Raw genomic sequence first — 15733 nt, forward strand, 5'->3', positions numbered from 1 at the left:
GTAATAATTTAAAGCTATTAAAAAGAATAAGGAAAGACATGTATATTATCAGTTTTGAAGTGAAACAAGAGTAGTCGGGGAGGTCATAAACAGGTCAGTGGACATAAACACTTCTTAAAGTTAATTGTCTTCCCCTTAAAGTGATAAATCTAAAAGGCTTAAGTTTAATCTGTTGTGTCATGTTTTAGAAGAGCAGTCAGAGACAGTGAGCCAGCCAACAGATTTGACACCTAGCAAACTGCAGGTGCAGGTGAAAGCGCATCTCAGGTGCAACTTGATCTTGTCTTCCAAACACAATCTTATGTTTACAACAGGTAAATGTGTATGTACGTGTCCGAGCATTGTCTGTACAATTAGGTCTCCAACTAGCTCCTGTTGCCAGCATCGTTTTTTACCCCCCCCCCCCCACTACTTTTCAACCCTGTCTCCAACTTTTATGAAGCTAAAAATGGAAGAGAACGTGAACACTCTTGCCAAATGTGAATTGCCTCGTTTAGGCCTAGTTGGATTTTTGCAGCTTAAAGGAGTCCCCCAATATAGTAATCCATTGCCAGTTAATGGATTGGTTAAACAACGCTACAGTACATTCATTATTGTTATTCTATTGCATGTAATTAGATCCAAGCCTAAACTTAACACTACAATAAATTTCCAACAATCCCTACCACCGATAAAATAGTTGGATCTGAAAACGAATTATACCAGATTAAAGTACAACACTGGCACATTATGCGGCAAGCAAAACAACTTCTCACGGCAGTGGCTAACCTCCCATTGGAGCAATAGTTTGTAAACTGCGCTTTGACAAGTATATTTGTCACGCACCACTGGAAAACGCTAGCGGTGACGAGATTACTTGTCATGCACAGTGAACGTATTAAATGATAAAAATAATGGATTCCTTAAAAAATATTTTCAAAGTTTTTCCTAAATATAAAGTGGTTTGATGAAGCTTAAGATAAAGTTCCAATAGTAGTACTGAATATTGATGATTTTCCTTGAATTCTCTGGAAAACACTTTAAATTATTAAGCTAGATCCATACCAAATTTATGAGGTTTTTTTTTTAAGGCAACAGATGCCTTAGAGTAGTCCTGTTCGCCCAAGTATCGAGTGATTTTCAACTTGTAAATATATTAATTTCTCCCATTTTAAATTCTTGTCCATTCCTCGCATGACTTGTAATAGTAAACAAATTCTCTTCTAATTCAACTAAATAACTCATTGTATTATTTTCCCAGATGACATATTCTACACAAGCAGTGAAAGTGACAGCCTTTTGGAGTCTTCCTCGCTCAAAATTGCGGTTGACGGGGCAAATATATTCACCTTTGACGGACTCGTCGTCAAGAGGCTTCATGACAGTGAAATTGTCAAAGTGGAACGAGCAAATTCTGATGGCTTTGTACTGCCATGGAACAAAACTTGGTGAGTTAAGAATCTAACCATCACAAAGCTTTGTACGAAATTCTAACAAGCATTACAATATGTATACAAAGATATTGTGAAAAAAACCAGTCCCTCTACAACAGAGTTCCAACAAATATTGAAACTCGCTGATATTGATTTATTCTTCTAGAAATACATTTATTTTTTAATAATACAAACATACTTTGGAACAGAGATTAGCATGCCTTCAATGCTGTACAATTATTATACTAATTAAATTCATGCACTGCCAGCTATTTCTAACATCTATGTTAGTCTGATTTTAAAACTGTGGTGTTAAGCTGAAATGAAATTGGTATTAAGTAAGTAACATATTCAAATCTATTAAATATACAACAGATTGTATGAATCCCAATCTACATTGCACAATGATCTGGTCTTCATGCAATTTAAAATTGTTATGCAACCACAAGATTTAAAACTATTTTTGTACAATAAATATTTCTTGTTCTGTGTTACATTATTTAGTTGTAATTTATAAAGTGTTATGTGTTCTGTTTTGTATCACTGAATAATGATGCATTAGTGAAAATAAACTGAGTTCAATTTGTTGATAACTTATAATGGATTTTCAGGGGTGTTTCTATTAAATCTCTAAAGGCAATTTTTCCATATGAACACAACTTCACTGATGCTGTACAGAAAGAGTTTATCAGCATTGTAAAATGGTTGAAAATTATTCATCGGAAACATAAATCAAAAACTCAGCCAGAATCCCTACCCTCTGATTTGGTAATCAAAGTAAGTAGGCCTACTTGCTAAGTTTATAAAATTACTTTTAACAATATCAGCATATTTGAGTAGTAGTGCTTATTTTGTATATTATTCTCTTTCCGCTAGGTCATTATTAAAATTTCTAGTTAATAAAAAAGAGAAAAAAATAAAATTATATTTTGTATTAAAAGAATTTTCTTGAATAATAGTTCAATGAAAACCTGTGATTTTATGACCTTTAACCTTAGGCTAATAAAAGGTCCATAAATCTCTATTCAACTCATTTGATCAATAACATGTTTCTAATAGATGTGTTTTTAATGTATTCATAATTTTTTACTTAATTATTCAAAATAATGAAATGTTTTGCAGTACCTATAATATTTGGTTGCATTTTGTTAGGTGCATGATTTTCTATTTGAGATGAGTGATGATCCGTTTGAAGTGAAACTCCGAGACAACTATGAACTTCTTGAAGACGAGTACAAGGAAAGTCTCAAAAGAGAAAAAATGCTTGAAGCCAAGGTAAGCAGCTTTTTGATTTTTCCGACATTTCTATGGAAATTACATTCCTCAATACTGAGAAGGAGAAATCCCTCCAGTAATAACCGTAAATATGTCAGAGGACATTTGAATTGTTTTGTTCATACATCCCATAAGATTATTTTTACTGCAGTTATAGATGGTGGCAGTAATCAACAAAAACATTACTGATCATATTTAGCATCATCAACTTGTTAAGGAGTTATATGTTTACAGGTCGCTCAGCTGTATAAAGATAGACTTTCACTACCAGCTGGAAAAGTTGAGGAACTTTACAGCAATCTTAATAAGCTCAACTCTCAAATCTATGTGCAGCGAAGTCGTCAGATGAAACAGGTAAATTGTTAAATAACTTCTATCTGTTTGAATGTTTTAGACTTTAATTTCAAGTTTGTAAAGATTTAAACTCTTGTGATATACAGGGTTAGTAAAAAGTGTGGAGACCCCCTGTTATTTTTTTAACGGGCCATACTAGAAAAACTGAACTCGGCACACCTTTATGACATGCTATGAAGTACTTTTTGGGCATAACCGTACCTTGGTGTACATCCCCAAAATGGGGGATTTTGGGGGAAACTCAAAAATTTCAAATACAAAGACCCATCGAGTGACCCCTCATTTTGAAGGTCCTGGTAAAAGAAACCCAACACCGCAAACTAGAGGTCTTTATCTCAATCCAGTAAAAATGGCAGCCAATTGAAATTCTCAGAAGTTGAATTTAACTTACAGCTTTTCAAGTCTGGAGACCCCCTGTAAATTTTGTAGCGGCTCACACTAGGAAAACTAAACTCTACACACCTTTTTGGCATGTTATGAAGTACTTTTTAAGCCTAATAGCCACTTGCTTACCAAACCCAAAATGGGGGATTTTGGGGGAAACTCAAAAATGTTTGTACTGAACTGAGATAGAGACCTCTAGTTTGTGTTGTTGGTTTTCTTTTACCAGGACCTTCAAAATGAGGGGTCACTCGATGGGTCTTTGTATTTGAAATTATTTAGTTTCCCCCAAAATCCCCCATTTTACATTATCGCCCATGAACACCAAGTGGCGGTTATGCACAAAAAGTACTTCATAAATGCCATAATGGTGTGCCGAGTTTAGTTTTTCTAGTATGGGCCGTTATAAAAATAACAGGGGGTCTCCACACTTTTTACTAACCCTGTATAATCCCATTTAATGTTCAATTCACCTTTTTGTTGCCATTCTTTAAAAAATGTTTGTGTTTGCATCATAAGTCATACCACATTGATCTTGTGAACCAAGTAGTAAACTCAGGTACACACAGTTGACTGTTCTATTTGGTTGTTGCTATACATTGGACTTTTATCAAACTATGTCTGAAAACGCAAAACCGCTTATCAAATCATAAAAGTGCTCTGTTGTAGCGTTGTAGGTAATGTTGTGGTGCGAGTTGTACTAATGTTTCGGCAAATAAAAACTAACCAATTTACAATAAATGACAAAAGTGGACTGTATAACGAGTTGTTATGAATAAATAGCTAAATAACCAAACGGCGTTCTACTAAATTGTAAACTATTTATGTGAACAAAGCAATATGATGCTCCTTCAAACACAATATATGAAATCACTATCCTAAACGGCTAAAGTTGAATCAAAATATTTTATCTTGGTAAGGGAATTGATACAATATTTCCCTTACTGCAGGAACAGCCTCTGTAGGAGCCAGGAAAATAATTACTTAGTAAACTTTTTTTAGATAATGAAGTTTGAACCATGTAACATTTAGGGGTCTTTGAGACAGCAATTTTTATCTCAGGAAGGGACGGGAAATTATTTTGTCCCTTCCATAACATATCTTTGTGGATGATATAGAAACGTAAAAGTTTAAACCAATTCACGTCCAAGTCAGATCAGATTACTGTGACAAAGAATTTGATCATAACTTTAGATAGGTAACTAACAATAACCCTTTGATAAACAGGCTGGGACTCGGACAAGACTGTTTGCCTGGATCATGTCTGATGTAGAGATATTAGCACTAGCTGATCCATCCATCCATGGACCAGAACATGTGACCAGGGTTATGAGTGAGATTGACTGTGACACGTGAGTTGAAACAAAGATAATTTTATGTACTGTAAAGACCAAAGGTTTAATGATTGTTGATTGAATAACAGTCTTATATTAAAGCAGGTTACCCGCTAAACTGTGAAACTTTCTTCCTCCCATTATTACATATAAACTATATAATAATCAGTGTAATCCTAACCCAATCCCCCATCTACCCATCCTCCAAGAAAAAGCCCCAACCGTCTCCTTCTGTGGTATAGTCATTCCACGAAAAAATTGCAACTCCCATCCCTACACATACTATATTGTGTAGTTATGTTCCACTATCCTTATTCCCCCATCCACCCATCTTCCAGTAAAAGGCCTCAACCATCGCTTTCTACAATGACAGCCACTCCATGACAATGACAAAATTGGTATCTCCTATTCCCACACATACTAAGTTTTCCTACACCTACTTAATGTTTTACACTTGTTGTTGTCAGACCGTGGCCTGAGGAGGGGGTTGAGTTTACAACGCTGTGGTGTCGCTCAGTGACTGCCAGCTGTACAGAGTGGAAGTTCCAACTGAGGGACTTCCCCCAGCCCTGGCTAGACATTGGCCAGCTGCACATGTGGGGACGACTGGTGGGGGCAGAGCAGATGCCGAACAGAAGAGGTGATTTATCTTTACTAGAACATTCAATAATAGTTATATCTAGGAGGATTGGTTAAATGTATAGTCTTGTAAGTGTGTGTTGTAGTCTGTAGCGTCTGAAGCGGCAAAAAGAGGCTTTCAGAATTATGCTTAAGCTTAAACGAGATGATTCAGCAAAAGAAAATTTTAAGAAATTACAAATTTTTACAGTTTATGGACAATATATGTATGAAACAATTCTTAATCGCAAAAAAAAATTAATCTGAGCAAAAATAAATTCAGTGCATTATTATAATTTCAGGAGGAGAAGGGAGTTTGTCCAGCCTAACAAATTACCATTTTTGAAAAAAAAAACCTCATACGCTGGTAACGATTTTCTAAAATTTGTCCCTGAATTCATAAAAAGAAACAAACCTATCTAAATTCAAGAAAATTCTAAAAGAACATCATAATAAATCTAGCATTATATTCATTTTGAATGAGTTTTCCACCATGAGTATTCTGACACTATTCACTGTACCACCAATGTACATGACTAATAAAGATGTTTGAATATGAATATGTTGGTCTGAATCACTTAATTTTCGTAACAGAAGCTTTTTAGGCATAGATTTAGCTAGTGTAGCTAAAAAGAAACCTAGTGTTCTTATCATCTATTATGATACACAATTAAGGTCAAACACATAAAACTGATTTTCTTAGTATAGCGCTTCTTCCGAGTGTAGATTGAAGATAACATCTTTTTGAAAAAAAAACTCTTTAATCAGATTGGTTCTTGGCTTTTCTTTTAAATGAATCATGGTATTTGTTTTTTCATTGGCAAGAAATAAGTTCCTTAATCATAAATTTTTAAGAGTTAAGAAATATTTTAATGCAATGTTTTGGATTATATCACGATACTTTCACAGCATGAAGTGGCAGGATATATTTAGAATAATTTAACCCCAGGTAATATGTATATCTATTTTGAATTTGCCTTTTTGTAGCGAAGAGAGAAGTGTTAATTGAACTTGGTGAGCCATGGGGCCATGTTGAAGTTGAGAGAAGTATGACTTCTCTGAAGTTTTACCACGATCTCAACTGTGAAGTTGAACACTTCAGCTACGCCTTTGGACCTTGCTGGGAGCCTGTCATCGCTCAGTGCAACCTCAGTAAGATTGAGTTGTTTTTGTAGTGTAAATTCTATTGGCTAAAGTATAAACGTTTGAAGTTTTGGTGAGTCGGAGGCTCAGTCGGAAGCACGTCAGACTGTAAAAAACAAGCCAGCAATGTGTTCACTCTAACACATTGTAAGAGATTGGCTGAAGTACCCCTTTTAAGAGTAGTTTGCAGGTATTTATCAGGTGCTTGGACAATGAGGGTATCTAAATAAAACAACTGAATGGGATTTGCAATCATTTGACAAATCAACTCAGATAAGATAAAAATTGGTTCACATCCTCGTGCCCCGACTTAACATTTATTCCTTGCGTAGTATGTCAGTACGCACAGGCCATTGACGCCCCTGTAGGCAAGAAAATACTAGGTTAGGCTGCCAACCTCTTTCGGTAAAAAAAAACTCCATGATATGTTTCATCAACTTTAAAACTCTAAGGAAGTTCATTATTGCATTAGTTTTGTTTTCTACGTGTTTAAGCCGCATTGTTTGTATTTTCATCCAACTATCAATAACTGATAAAAAGGTATTACAATTTTATTATGATGCAGGTTTTGAGAAGATCTCCAGGCCTTCGCTAGACCCCAGTCCTCCATTGTCATTCTGGGACAAGATGAGGCTGTTGATACATGGACAGTTGACTATGGAGATACACCAGCTGACTGTACTGCTGCATGCTAGTCTAGACCCTTACAACACCACTGAGGAGATGGAGGTTACCTGGAGCAATGTTGTCATGGACTGGACTAATGGTGGGTCCAGCGCCCCGGGATATTTGTCTCCAAGCAAAAAAAGATTGTTTTACAATTCTTGAGTAACCATTCATGCACTGCACATTTCAGTAATGACAAGCAAAATCAATCTGTTGAAAAACCCAAAAATGGGTAAATATTTTTGTATGTAACAAAAGCTATTAACCAGAACTAAAAATCATAGTATATTTAGTGCAATTTAGCTGTGAAAAATCACTTGTGTTGTAAAACTGTTTAAACCAACTATCACTGCATTATAAAATATGCAAGATTAGCATCAGCTGCGGTTGGTATTTGTTTATGTTCAGTTTTAATTCAGTGTATTAAATCATTTAATTCAGAATACAAGTCTCTAAAATCTTATTCAATCTCATTATTCAAAAGCGAACATGAGCCAAAATCATGTCCCAATCATTAACATGTTTTGCGATCATGGTACCATCGTTAACATGTCCTGCAATCACGGCGCCACCATTGCGGGGACGTCATCATTTTCAGTTATAACATAGCAGAATCGCTGAGGGTTGGAAATAATTCTGTATCAAAAAAATCCTCAGTAATCTTGTCCCGATGATTGAAAATAATAATTTTTCCCAAAAATGTTCAGAATTATCAGAACCCGCCTATCTCTAAATTTCATAAACAACCAAGAAATTATAAAAATAATATTACTTACAAAATTTGTGTTATTACCATTCCTAATTAAAATGGAAACAAAACGGTTGTGTTTCAACTCCAATGTAAATTAAGGGTGTGTATTGATAGAAGTAGTGAGGTAGATGTATTGTGTAGCTCTTTTACTGACTGAGCTGTTTCTTAAGGCAAGACATTTTATTATAAGCCCAATAATCAAAGCAAGCTAAGTCCAGTTTAAACCCATCAAAGGCTACCAATCTTAGGATCCAACTGGTAACCTAATGTGCATTGTTTCGGATTATTAGCAGTCTGAAACTATGGTATCATATCATTTATATCTATAAATATCATATAAAACATTTGAGCTTAAATTCATTGATCCGGACCTTGAAAGAAAGTGCTTTTCTTAATAAAAGAAAAACATTTTATTTCTCTCTGTTGTTATTGGTCATAATTCTCAAAATAAAATTCTACAAAAAATATAGGTTATTTCATACCACATAGAGTTATATAATAATACCAAATATTTTGCTTATAGAAATAATATTGTTCTGTTACAGCCAAAGTAGTATTCAAGGGTAACTTTGACATCTGGGTGCGGACGGCCTCAAAATATGATGACTGTCGGTTGCTACATCTGCCCAACCTGAAACTGAGCATCAAACTGACATGGATGTGTCTGGGTAATCCTAACGACCATCACTCGGTGATGCCTTGTGCTCCTGACAAGCTGCCTGAGTACTCCAGCAACCAGGTGCACGACTCCTTCAGAGCTTTCCGCTCACAGAACCTAAATGTGACCCTGTCTCTTGAGACCAAACCAATGTCCAACAATGAGTCATCAGATCTGGACTGTCCTGTGGCGCTCCTCTACGGAAGCACATTGAGGTAATAGACAAATCCTCTGCTGATCTGTGTACCTATAGTGTTGGATTTTCTAAACTTTATACCTACCTGCTGTGTGCCGATCAAGATCCTTAAATTTGGAGGTATTGAATTGTTGTTGTTTAGAAATTATACACAATAACAATGATCACTATATTTAAAAATTTTTAGAGAATAGTGCAATGTATTAGTATTTTTTTAGAATTTTGTGGAAATAGTCCTTTTTTCTTGCTACAGATTGCAAGTTGTTTGCTTTGTCTTCTCATAGTACTGTACATAGCTTTATTTTCCACCCTTTGTCTTGGTCCAAAAAAACCTCGGTGCCTCTTTTATGCTAACATTTATATATTTAGATATAAATATATATATATTTATAAGCACAATATATTTTTACTTATCTTAAGCAGTACAGTATAGTCAATACACAAGATAAGGCAGCAGATTATAGTTGAAGCGGTGTCCTGTTTCCCATACCTCTGCCTGTGGTTTACAAAATATTGATAGTTGCCCTTTCTGAAGCGTAGTCACATTTTTTGTGCATTACGTTAATGCTGATCCTGATAAACTTATTCCTCAATTCCCTCAATAATTTTGAATTACTACCTTAAGAACTTTGCATTTCTAGCTTTTACAAATCGTTTTAATCACTTTTTCTTTTCGCTTCAGAATCAAAGGAGTATCACTAAATGTTTTATAAATTCAAATATGTTCAAATCCTCACACAGCGCACATTAAGTTAGATTCATGAAGGTGTGTTACAGGTGGTTTGAGAACCTGAAGCTGATATTGTCTGGTGTGACACGGCCTACCAGACGAGGCCCTATCTTCAACAACTTGCGGCCTCGTAAGATCCCTCTCAGTAGACATTACAGAACCATCCACCTGTCACTGGCTCTCCACCGCTTCCACATCCACTACTGGATGAGCTTTGCCATGCAGAGAGGCCTGGAACTGACTGGCCAGAGGATATCGTCAAGCTCTGGTCAGCACTTGCTACTGGTTTACTAGCTGCTAGCAACTCTACACAGTTGCTCTATATCATTATCTCAGAATCATTTAGGGTTCAGAATTATGATTATTAAGGGATTATTTGTTGCAATAGTGTGCTGACTTGAATGGGGAAGAGTTTACTCTGGCACAAGAAACACAAAACCCCTTTCACTTATACAGAACAGTTTTTTGGGTTTTTTGTACTAGTGTGAATTCCTCCCTATTCAGATAATCGTGCTCTCATATAAAAAAACCTCAAAATCCTGGCTTTTTGCTCTATATTACACCTTTGACCTTGAATTAATTAAGTTTTTCGTTACTTTCTCATGCAACCAAATGGTACCACACAAAAAGTTGTTTCTTCAGACCGAGTATTTCATTAAGTCTGACAAACTCCTGCCACATTCAGTATTGTAATGAACTACAAATCCATAGCAGCGATGTCAAGGGTTCACGTCCTGGTGCTATGCTCGATGTTAAATTTGATCAGTAAAGTTCACTCTCATACTTGTTGCACACACCCAAGATCTATTATTTATACAGGCAAATGCAAGGTTAAGATAGACCACCGACGTTTTAAAAAACAATAGGCCTACTGTAGGATTAAACTCATAGTTTTTTTTTTTTTTTTTTTTTTTTTTTTTTTTTTTTTTTTTTGAAAAAGGTATTTGTTAGAAACACCTAAATTTTAGTATTGATATCTGACTGTACCTACTATAGTACTGTCGGTTGCATGATTATAACTAGATTGAAGAGAAACAAGGTTATTGTTGGTAACAAACATTATTTTTTTGCGGTGACAGAGCACACACTGACGCTGGTGCCTATAGACGACGGACTGAAGCATCGTCCAAGGCCAGAGTGGTCCATCGTCTACATGACTTGTGAACTCAACGATGCAGAGGTCTGGCTCAAGAGTGCTCTAAGAGAGGAGAGTGGAGAAGAGGTGATATAGCTATTTTACAACTAACTCATGTTTCAGAACACATCCAGGAGAGATGAAAATGCTTGGTCCTTGATAGTTTATATTCTTTATAATTGAAATGTCAGTTTTATTTATGACTTTTAACTCTCACATCCTTTACCGTGTACAAACTAAATGCATTATTGAAAAATAATAAAAACAATCTAATTTTTTATGTGCCATAAACCAATGTTGGTCTTAAAATGGTATATCTAAACAAAAATCCTTGTTTTACTTTTCTAAATTAATGTTATAAATAAACTTTCTTGAGTATTAAATTTAAAATTACGGTCATATCTTTATTTGTTAAAGAGGGTTAGGCCAGATTTTAAAGATTTTGGGGTAGACAGGATTGTTAGTAGAATAGTGCAATAAAAGTTTGCTCAATAAACATATTGTAAAAACAAACAAATACAAACACACAAAAAATATGTGTTGGATATATGGGTGCTTCTTCATCCATCCTTCAACCATATTTTTATCAACTGACAAGTCTGATGGTAATCTTGGCTACCACAATATCCAGTTAAACTCTGCACACCTTTATATGGCATGAAAGTGGACTTTTTGGTATCAGAATTTTATACAAGACCCTTTTGGGGACAGCTAAAAGACTTTAAATGTTAAGCCCCATTAGATAAGATGAATATCAGCAAAGAGGTCTCTATCTCAATCCAGTACAACATGGCTGTCTTTTGAAAATACATTTAAGTGTGTTCTCTCAGGCTGATTGGAAATAACCATTGTGTATCTGAAACTCGCTTTTCCACTGTGTTATTTCCTCTCTGTTGTAGCCCATCTCACTCTGCAACCCAGTGGAGAAGTGTTACTGTCTGAGTGTAGGCAAGGTGTCTTACGGCCGAGAAGCGTCTGCGCTGGGAGCTAAGAGACGAGGTGGGCCGGGGGAGGGCAACCCTACACATCGCCTTGTCGTACATCACCTCAAGGGGGCGTGGACCATGAGCAACAGGGAGGTGGCATTTGCTCTTTTCGACTCATTTATGAAGACCAAGGTAATTTGAGTATAAATGTAGTCCTGTTCCTAAATTGATAAATCAATACGGGCCTGGCAGATAAATATATAAGAAATTACAAATTCAATCCGATTGTAAATTTTGAATTATGAATAGTTCAGGTTGGTTAAGTTTCAAATTAAAAAATCATAGCTTAAGGTGGGCAGTCTGAGATGTGTGGAGAATAGAACATTTTGATAAGACATAAGATTTTATTCTGTCTGTTAATATTTGTACATGTATTAACAGGTCATTAAACAGGTATTGTGATATCCGTGGATAAGTAAAGTTATGTTTGGTTTTCCTGCTTTAAATTAAGTTTTAAGTTAATAAATGTAGAATAAATAAAGAGTTAAAATTGTATCAACTTTCTTTCTTTAGTATTAGTTTATTTACAATCAATTATTTCCATGGAAACCAAAAATAAAAACCAGCTGTGTCAGCACACTCCCACATCATTAGTTAGTTGTTCTGGGCCCCTTTTTTCTTTCCGGAATTCACGTCAGAGACTTCAATGGGATACAACAAGTTAATAGGTCTGGTGATGTATTTCCCAGATCCTAACTTTAATTTGGCACTTCTTACGTTTCCATCAGCACTGACGTTAAGGACTTCTATTTTCCCAAGTCGCCATGTCCCTCTGGGTAATGTGTCGTGAACATGAACTACATCACCAACTTGTGGATGTTGGGTTGACAGAATTCTTCCTTGTTTGATATTATGTCGAGTTCTCTCCCTTAAACTCTACAGATAGTCTTTCTTCCAAATCTTCCAAAAGCTATTTAAGGGGAGTCGCTACTGAAACTAGTGATTTTTAATAAAATCCTTTTAAAAATTATCATATATACTTTTTTAAGTTCATTTAGTCTTAGAAAAAGATTTACTGCCGTTAAAGTAAAAAAAAAAAAAATTTACATACTTTTTAGAGTTTTTTAAGTTTTTTGGCGGGAAAAAATGGGTTTTTTTAAATCTCTTATAACTATTTAACTACTGAACCAATTTTATTGTTCGATATCTTATTTTGAAGAGCAAGGAAAGCACATACTTTCTGTGCATACTCATGTTATTTTCTCAATTAGTTTATAAGTTATGGCTTCAAAAATAAGTTTTTGAAAAATTTATAGGTTATAAATTTTTATAAATTTTTTTTCATGTACTTTTATTTACCCAATTACAATATCCATGCACAGAAAGTTGTTTTATAGTATAAACAATGTGTGGTAAAAATTTCATTCATATAGCTGCAATAGGTTAAAAGTTATAAGAACTTATATATATAAAAAAACAAAATTTTAAAGTTGCGGAAAACAGCGGTTGAAGTTTATACGTTGGTTTATACTAGGCCTAGTTGATGCCCCAAAAGAGGTGTGCGCGCTTCACTTCAAATGTTTTTTTCACAGTGAAAAAAATATATATTATACCAAATGTTATGTTTTTCTGAAACCTTACAATCCATAGAACAAGATAAAAAAATAATAAAAAAAATCAAGTTTTTTACAAAATTGGTAGTTTTTCAGTAGCGACTCCCCTTAAGTTGTTGGTTCCCTTTTTCCACATCTTTAATAAGTCCGATTCAGTCACTTTAGAAATAAACTCCATGTCGTTTTCTTGACATTCATTCAAACTATTTACAAAACCATTTTTTCCATGGAAGTGAAGGAAGTGGCCAGGAGTTATAATAAAGTCAGTCAAACTTTGATCTGAGGAAGATACATAAACTAGTGGTCTTGAGTTGACAACAGCTTCTATTTCAATCATCACAGTGTCGAGTTGTGATTTAGTCAGAGTAACTGAACCAATACTCTTTCTTAAACATCTCTTTATCAAAGATATCAACCTCTCGTACATTCCTCCCATCCAAGGTGCAAACTCTGGGATGTAAGTAAATTCGATGTGGTTTTCACTTACATAAGACAGTAATTCTGGTGTATCGAGATGTTCAACAAACATATCATTCAAGAACGAGGAAGCCTTCTTAAACTGAGTAGCGTTGTCCAAGTAAATCTTCTTCGGAGTACCTCTTCTTCCCACAAACCTCCTGAGAGATAGTAAGAATTCTTCTGACGACAAGTTATTGGTGATCTCTAAATGAACAGCTCTCGTGACTAAACAGGTGAATATGCAACCGTAAACTTTTGAAACTTCAACTCTAGAAGCTTGAAAGGATTTAATGTAGAGAGGGCCAAAGTAGTCAAGTCCTGTAAATTGGAAAGGTATACTTTCAGTCACCCGTTCTGTTGGAAGCGAGGGTATTTGGGGCAGCTTGTATGGTCCACCTTCGTATTTTAAACATTTCAAACATTTTCGCAAAACTCTGTTGACTTCAGCTCTGCCATGGATTATCCAAAAGGATTTCCGAAGTTCCGAGAGAGTTTGTTGCACTCCCATGTGAAAAATCTTACAGTGACACTCTTCTATGAGCAGTTGAGTAAATAAATCGTTCTTTGGTAGAAGTATAGGGAACTTGCAATATTCTTCAAGGTCTGCATTTGAGATCCTACCCTTACATCTGATAAGTCCATTCATATCAACGAATAGGCCAAGTTGATTCTGCAATCTATCATACCTACCATCTCTTATATTACTTAGTGTTTCACTAAAACAAGTGTTTTGAACATGTTTGATCCACGATAAACGAGCATCTTTGAGTTCTTCAGATGTAGGAATAACATGATTTGGTTGTTTATTCCGTCTGCATCCACTTATAAACCTTTTACAAAAAACTGTTGTCAAAATCAGTTTCGAAAGTAATGAAAACCTTTGTATATCTATGCCAAAAGGACTACTAGTTTCACTCACGTCTTCGGTCTTTGTAGTCAAGGTGACGACGTTTTCTTCAATAGGTTCAACCATATCGTCTTCAGTTAATGGCTTGTTAAAATCAGAAGACCAATCCGGCCACAAGTCTTGACTACAAGACAGCCATTGTGGACCTGACCACCATTCATTGCAGTGTTTCAGATTATCCACCGTTTTACCTCGAGTCGCCATATCAGCTGGATTTTCGTCAGTAGGAACGTATCTAAATTGCGTCTCGGTGTTGGTTTTGATCTCCATTACTCTTCTCTCCACAAACTTAGGAAGCAGCTTTGTTGTGCTAATCCAAAGTAACACGCATTGTGAATCAGTCCACAGTATCTTATTTACAACAGGAAATTTTAAGGATTCTTCCACAAAACGTAATGCTCTTGTTCCAATCAACATTCCTAAAAGTTCGAGTCTTGGAAGGGTAATTTTCGGCTTTGACTTTGGAGTTAAATGGCTTTTACAAAACATGAGAGTCACTTTGACATTCTCCTTACTAATTAATTTGATATACACAGCACACGAATATACATCCTTTGATGCATCCGTAAAACAATGGAGCTCTACATGATCTGCTCGTAATCCTGCGAATCGAGGAATAGAAACTTCAGTTACTTTAATAATATCATCACATATAATATTCCATTCCCTACATTTAGGCTCATCTAGTAATTCGTCCCAATCCAAATTGTCTTCCCACAACTGTTTGAGAAAGATTTTAGCCTTCAGTGTTACAGGGGATAATAACCCTAAGGGATCAAAAACGGATGATATAGTACTTAAAACTTGTCTTTTTGAAATAGGTTTGTTTCTGTCATTGTTAACAGGTTTTATGTGAAGATTGTCAAGATTGGTGTTCCATCTTAATCCAAGAACATTAACATCAGTAGGATTCTCAGTTGTAGTTTTTTCCATTGGTATTTGTGTCATTAGTGTCTTTGAGTTTGAAGACCAACATCTAAGGTTCATGTTAATATCAGAGAACAAACTAGAAGCAGTTGTAAATAGTGTTGTGGCCTCTTGATCTGTGTCACATCCGGTAACCACATTATCAACATAAAATGAAGACTTCAACCTTTCATTAAGATTATCAAGTTCATAATTTGACAAATGATGAAAAACAGTAGCACTGAGTAAAAATGGACTGGATATGATTC

The 15733-nt window shown here is 35.3% G+C and overlaps 1 protein-coding gene across 2 annotated transcripts in view; it reads left to right on the plus strand.

Annotated features, from left to right (window-relative positions):
- The window catches only part of LOC128988056 (protein hobbit), a 69765-nt gene that overhangs the window by 26641 nt on the left and 27391 nt on the right, over window positions 1–15733 (plus strand). For both annotated transcript variants that reach the window (XM_054409239.1, XM_054409240.1), the window contains exons 13-25: window positions 189–314; window positions 1241–1427; window positions 2024–2189; window positions 2565–2687; window positions 2922–3041; window positions 4650–4774; window positions 5224–5396; window positions 6362–6526; window positions 7083–7283; window positions 8480–8807; window positions 9566–9786; window positions 10598–10740; window positions 11553–11771. In XM_054409239.1, the coding sequence (XP_054265214.1) occupies window positions 189–314; window positions 1241–1427; window positions 2024–2189; window positions 2565–2687; window positions 2922–3041; window positions 4650–4774; window positions 5224–5396; window positions 6362–6526; window positions 7083–7283; window positions 8480–8807; window positions 9566–9786; window positions 10598–10740; window positions 11553–11771 (2297 nt within the window). The remainder of the gene's footprint in view (window positions 1–188; window positions 315–1240; window positions 1428–2023; window positions 2190–2564; window positions 2688–2921; window positions 3042–4649; window positions 4775–5223; window positions 5397–6361; window positions 6527–7082; window positions 7284–8479; window positions 8808–9565; window positions 9787–10597; window positions 10741–11552; window positions 11772–15733) is intronic.

This window comes from Macrosteles quadrilineatus, unplaced genomic scaffold (assembly GCF_028750875.1).
Source record: "Macrosteles quadrilineatus isolate MER2022 unplaced genomic scaffold, UCM_ALF_1.0 Scaffold_2__2_contigs__length_208266976, whole genome shotgun sequence".
Lineage (NCBI taxonomy): Eukaryota > Metazoa > Arthropoda > Insecta > Hemiptera > Cicadellidae > Macrosteles > Macrosteles quadrilineatus.